The 6,620-nt window shown below is 47.0% G+C and overlaps 1 protein-coding gene across 2 annotated transcripts in view; it reads left to right on the top strand.

Moving 5' to 3' along the window:
• Positions 1-1,746: 1,746 nt before the first annotated feature.
• Positions 1,747-6,620, top strand: part of THAP1 (THAP domain containing 1) — a 6,033-nt gene continuing 1,159 nt past the window's right edge. Inside the window, exons 1-2 of one of the 2 annotated variants that reach the window (XM_003793909.2) lie at positions 1,747-2,141; positions 4,969-5,164. In XM_003793909.2, coding sequence (XP_003793957.1) covers positions 2,071-2,141; positions 4,969-5,164 — 267 coding nt within the window. In that variant the 5' untranslated portion in view covers positions 1,747-2,070. The remainder of the gene's footprint in view (positions 2,142-4,968; positions 5,165-6,620) is intronic. The other variant, XM_023515568.1, reaches the window with a different exon arrangement.

Genomic DNA, 6,620 nt, shown 5'->3' with positions numbered 1-6,620 from the left:
TTTTGTATGTGCTTGGAAATCAAAGTTTGCTGTGGTGTTCTTGAAATAAGCCCACAGTATCTCTGAGATATCTCTGTCCATAAAACTATTTTATTTATTTTGAGGGCAGAATCTCACTCTGTCACCCAGGCCAAAGGGCAGTGGCCCAATTATATCTCACCACAGCCTCAAACTCCTAGGCTCAAGCAATCCTCCCACCCCAGGCTCCACAGTGTGTAGGACTATAGAAATGTGCCACCACGCCTGGCTTATTTTTTTTTTCTTTGTAGAGTACTATGTTGCCCGTGCTGGCCTCAAATTCCTGGCCCACAGCAATCCTCCCACCTCAGCCTCTCAAACTGCTGGCATTACAGGCATGAGCCACTGCACCTGGCTTCTCAAAGCATTTCAGATACAGTTTCTGGGACCCAATGATTCAACCAACATTTCCTGAATTTACACCAGACCCTGATGAGATTACAAGCGTAAGACACAAGCCTCATCCTCAATGGCATCTCTGTTCTGAGCGGCAGTCAGAAATGTACACATATATTACAATGTTTCATAAAGGTTTACAGAGATACCTGCAAGATTTCATTACAACAAGAGAGGTGCCTTAGTGAGGCTAGAGGAGATGGTAAAAAGCACATGTTGAAGAAGATAACACGTAGATGACATCTTAAGAGTAGACAGGTCAGGGATTAAGTATTTCAGGTCACAGAAAACCTTCCCAGAAAAGAGCCTTCCCTCTAATCAGTGGTTCTCAACCTTTCTAATGCCGCAATGTATTTTCATTGCTAAAAAGGGGTCCTGACCCACAGATTAAGAACCGCTAGAGTCTAAATTAACATAAAGCTGGCCTGGGCATCCATAGCTCTGGTGGTTTGGGAGCTGGCCACGTGCTACGGGTCTGGTGGGTTAGAACCTGGCCTGGGCCTGCTAAGCAAACAAACAAAATACCTAGGGGTTGTAGTGAGCGCCTGTTAGTCCCAGCTTAGGAGGCTGAGGCAACAGGATCGCTTAAGCCCAGGAGTTTGAGGTTGCTGTGAGCTGTGACGCCACAGCACTCTACCGAGGGCGACACAGTGAGACTCTTGTTTCTAAAAAAAATAAACAAATGTGAGAAAAAAAATCCAAGATGACGCCAAAATTTCTGGCTTAGACAACTGTTAAACAGATACATTCACAGACGATGATACAGAAGGCCGGAGAGATTTAACAGAGGAAGTGAAAGGTTAGGGAATGGCGGCATCGACCGAGTTGAAGCAGCAAGGTGTTGAGCTGAAGGCCGAGGGCTGAGAAACCAGGGTCCGCTCTCCAGGTCCGCAGGCTGAGAACCACATAGAGAAAAGGCGCCGGCAATCAGGAGGGAAAGCCTCTCCGACGCGAAAACCGCCACAGCAGCTCGCGATTTCCCGCACAGCACATGGAAATCACAGCAGTAAACGGCCTTCGGCGACGCCTCCGCCCGGCACTCGGAAGCCTGGGCGCGCGCGTCTTCCTTCGTTTCCCAGAAAGTGAGACCGGCAAGGCAGGACTCGGGATTCAAGTCAAGAGGTCAGAAATCCCCGTCTGTTTCCCCCTCTAAACTGCCCCAACAAAGCTACGGACACACCGACGTCCAGGAACACCAGAAGGGCGGACGCCGGCCCGAGATTCACCGACGCCCACAGCCCCTCCACCCTCCGGCGTTCCCAGCTCCCCGTCGGAAGCCCGGAGGCCCCGCCCACTTCCGCGACGCCGAAGTCGCCGCAGGAAACACCTGGCTCCGACCAATAGCCTGTTTCCCTGGAAACGTTACCTCTGACCTCGGGGCTAATCAGAGACAGTGGGACGAACTCCTCGCGAGAGGTGAGCTTGAAGCTGCCTCCGCCATCTTGGAGATGGGAGACGGGCGATGGTTGTGGTCCTTCTGCTAATGCAAACAACTAAACGGGCACATTAGTCCCCTCTGAGTGAGGCTATCGTCACTGTAACTGTTGACCAAAGCTACAGAGCGAGCGAGGGTGTGAAAGCCGAGCGCGGCGACGTTGACAGCAGCTTCACCTGCCTTCTGGGACGGCAGAAGTGAAGCGACTGAAGACCGGAAGGATGGTGCAGTCCTGTTCCGCCTACGGCTGCAAGAATCGCTATGATAAGGATAAACCTGTTTCTTTCCACAAGTGAGTCCCCTGCGCGCCTCGCGGGACTGGCCGTACCTGGGGCCGGGGGCGCGCGGCCGTTTGGGCTGGGGGCGGAGCCGGCGCGTGTCCGCGCGAGACCTAACGGGAGGGGCGGGGCGCGGCGGGGGCGGGGCCGGCCAGGTCCCGCGGAACTCGGGCTGCGGCGACTGTTAGTGGCGCTCGGGGAAGCGGTCCCTGGCCGGGGTCCGCTCGTGGCCGCGATTGGCGAGTTAGGGGCTCGCGGGGACGCGCTGATTCTGTCACCACGAGTCACAGGGAAGCCGCTGTGTAATATCTCCGGGGGGCGTATTTGGGACAGAAACAAAGGCCTTGGAGAGGACCGAGAGATGACTGTTTCTCCTTTTTGCTGTGGACAGGCGGCCAGCATCACACCGTTCAGGGTTTTTTTTTCTTTTTGGCTGGGCTACCAAGGGCGGTTTTTGGACCCAGTGTCTGGAGTCAACCTGTAGAGCCCCTTCTGCCTTAGAGAAGCTGCCGGTGCTGCCGAGACGCGTGATGACAGCGGGGCCGGGCGAGCCGCTGCGGGCGGGGAGGAAGATGCAGGTGTGTTAGTGCAGGTGCAGGTCTCAGGTGAAAAGCATTAACTCGAAAACAGGAAACGTGCAGAATTAAAAATTTTTTTTTTCTTTTTAGACATTCTCACTTTGTTGTTCTCGGTAGAGTGCTGTGCATCACAGCTCACAGCAACATCAGACTCCAGGGCTCAGGCGATCCTCTTGCCTTAACCTCTCAAGCAGCTGGGACTACAGGCCCCTTCCACAACGCCTGGCTATTTTTAGAGACAGGTCTCACTGGCTCAGGCGATCCACCCACTTTGGATCCACCCCACCCAAAGTGGGGTGGATTACGGGCTGGGATTACGGGCATGAGCCACCGCACCCGGCCGTAGAGTTAAAATCTCTTAATGATAATAAAACGTCTGAAAAATGTGACATGATGACATTTTCATTTTTACAGTTTTATGTTAGGCTTTTTATTTCTTTTTTTTTTTCTTTTTGTAGAGACAGAGTCTCACTTTGTGGCCCTTGGTAGAGTGCTGTGGCGTCACAGCTCACAGCAACCTCAACTCCTGGGCTTAGGCGATTCTCTTGCCTCACCCTCTCAAGTGGCTGACCACAGGCACCCGTCACAACACCTGGCTATTTTTTGTTGTTGTTGCAGTTTGGCCAGGGCTGGGTTCGAACCCGCCACCCTTGGTATAAGGGGCCGACACCCTATGTTAGGTTTTCTTTGCAAGAATTCCCAGTTTTGCACAGATAATAGCTAAGAAATCAGATCCAGTGGTAAATACATGAATTATTTATTCATAGGTAAATATTATAAAAGGAAAAATTTAAGTATTCCTTTGGGAGTTTTTTTGGTGGGGAGCTTTTTATGTTTATTGAGGATGTGGATGCAGTTTTATGTGTGAGATGGACACTTTGGAAATAAGAGTGCAAAAGGGAAGAGAACTCCAGTGTGGATGTCTCTACCCTGGGAGAAGGGGATACAACACTTACAGGATTCCGCTCAGTGTGTCCTGGTATCATCTCTGGATCAGAACTTTCAAAGTGTAGGGAGAGGTCAGGAGATGGCACAGGATCCCGTCCATTCAGCGCCCCACTCTGCGTTTCTGTCGGCATGCCAGATGGAACCTAAAAATATGGAAAATGCTTCACTGCCCCTAGAAACGAGTTAAGGACGACATTCACATATCAGAAATAAGTATGTCTCTGCTCCTGTTAAACAGTTGATTGAATCAAAAGAAGGGTTTACCTGCATCTTACCTCTTACCTAAGAACAGAACCCTGACAGGCACCTGACAATTTAAAGTCCTGGAGCCCTGAGGATACTGAATTTTATCAGGGATCGCTATCTAGTTTGTACTTCTAGAAGCCATTTCCAGCAGAGATTTTCTAGGGGTATCTCTTCTCCTAGCTTCTACATAGTGGCAGTGGAGAAAGCCATGCTGCACAAGAGAGGGTCTCACAGATCTTCACAGCAGCAGACTCGGACTCTACCATACTGCACGTGGAAGAGAAAGCTAGAAAAGGCAGCCAGGTGCTGTGGCTCACACCTGTAATCCTAGCACTGGGAGGCCGAGGCAGGTGGATCGCTGAGCTCAGGAGACCCACCAGCCTGAGCAAGAGTAAGACCCAGGCTCTAAAAAAAAAATCCCCCAGCTTAGTGGTGGGCACCTATAGCCCCAGCTACTTGGGAGGCTGAGGCAAGAGGATTGCTTAAGCCCAAGAGTTCGAGGTTGCTATGAGCTAGGACGCCATGGCACTCTACCCACGGCAAAAAGTGAGACTCTGTCTCAAAACAAAGACAAAGAAACAAAACCTGGAACATAGATTGGAATCATCCTGCTTTGGTTTTTTCCCCTAATCCCCCAGTTTGCCAAATTCTTGACCTAGAAAAGTAAAATCACAATGAATTTAAACTTTTCACTACTTCCTTTTACCTGGACCTAATGAAGAGCCAAATCAAATAATTCTATTTCTTTATCATTATTTGCCTATAATATGATTACCTCAGATTTTATGTGCACTTTAAGGGGTTTTTTGTGAAGTAGAAAATCACTGGTAAAAAAACATGAGGACAGATTTAGTCTATAGTATATATTTTACTTGAATCTTTTAGTAACCTCTATATGAAAAGTTAAACATTAATAAATGAGATAGGTAACTGGAATTAATCTTTAATCAAATACTCCTTGGAATGTTAACACCAGTTTAAGGCAGTTCTCTCCTAAGCTGGAAAGTCTGGGTGCCCTTTTTTTTTTTTTTTTAAATAAAGTCAGAACTGAATTATGTCTTCCTTTTAGGTTTCCTCTTACTCGACCCAATCTTTGTAAAAAATGGGAGGCAGCTGTCAGAAGAAAAAACTTTAAACCCACCAAATACAGCAGTATCTGTTCAGAGCACTTCACCCCGGACTGTTTTAAGAGGGAGTGCAACAATAAATTGCTGAAAGAGAACGCTGTCCCTACGATATTTCTCTGTACAGAACCACATGATAAGGTAAAACATAAAGTGTTGGATTTTCTATTTATAAAATTAAGGTGTTCATTGTGGAAGATTTAGAAATTCAGAGTTAATGTTAAGAAAATAACATTAGGCTCAGCGCCTATAGCTCAACCGGCTAAGGCGCCAGCCACGTACACCTAAGGTGGCGGGTTCGAATCCCCAGCCCGGACCCGCCAAACAACAATGACGGCTGCAACCAAAAAAAAAAAAATAGCCGGGCGTTGTGGCAGGCACCTGTGGTCCCAGCTACTTGGGAGGCGGAGGCAGGAGACTCGCTTGAGCCCAGGAGTTGGAGGTTGCTGTGAGCTATAATGCCACGGCACTCTACCCAGGGGGACAGCTTGAGGCTCTGTCTCAAAAAAAAAAAAAAAAAGAAAATAACATTAACCTAGAACCCATGCGTTGTAAATAAACAATGGTGATATACTTTTTAAAAACACAAAATGCATTTTATGAAAGGTAAACATCCTCACACTAAGAAACTTAATTTCATATAAAAAGTATTTTATTTTCTTTTTGGAATACATGTGGGTTGAACATTCAGTTGCGACTTAAAAGCAAGCCTGTGTGGTGTTTACCATTCTTGTGATACTTCATTCAGAAGGATGATCTCCAGTTCCTTCCAGGTTCCAAAGGGTATTAGTTCACCACTTTTTTTAATGGCTGAGTATACTCCAGTGTATACATAGGCCACACTTTATTAATACGCTCATGTATTGATGGGCACTTGGATAATTTCCACATCTCTGCAATTGTGAATTACATTCCTATAAACACTTGAACGCAAGTGCCCTTTTAATAGAATGACCTTTTTTCCTTTGGGTAAATACCCAGCAGTGGGATTGCTGGATCCAGTGGTAGGTCTACTTTTTGTTCTTTGAGGTATCTCCATACTACTTTCCATAGAGGTTGTGCTAGTTTGCAGTTCCACCAAGAGTGCAGAAGGGTTCCTTTCTTTCTGCATCCACACCAGCATCCATGGTTTGGGCACTTTGGGATAAAAGCCATTTCACTGGAGTGAGGTGATGTGTCACTGTGGTGCTGTTCGAATTTCTCTGATGAGTACAGAGCATTTCTTCATATGTGGGCCATTAGTCTATCTTCTTTTGAAAAGCTTCTGTTCGTGTGTCTTGCCCACTTTTTAATGGGGTTGTTTGATATCCTCTTATTTTCGTCCATTTGGATTCTAGTTACTAGCCCTTTGTCAATGTATAGCATGCATATATTTTTCTACCATTTTGTAGGTTATCTGTTCACTCCAGTGATTGTTTCCTGTGCAGAAACTTTTTACTGTAATTCGGTCCCCTTTGTTTATTTTTCTTGTTGCTGTGACCTTTGGAGTCGTCTTCATAAATTCTTTACATAAGCCTATGTCTATAATAGTTTTCTAACTTCCTGTAACCATTTTGGAACTATATTCCTACTTACATGTTGATAAATTGTGATTTTT

Source organism: Otolemur garnettii, unplaced genomic scaffold (assembly GCF_000181295.1).
Source record: "Otolemur garnettii isolate 467f Iridium unplaced genomic scaffold, OtoGar3 scaffold00074, whole genome shotgun sequence".
NCBI classification, from domain to species: Eukaryota; Metazoa; Chordata; class Mammalia; order Primates; family Galagidae; genus Otolemur; species Otolemur garnettii.
The sequence above is the reverse complement of the archived record's forward strand: the minus strand, read 5'-3'. Positions and strand labels throughout refer to the sequence as shown.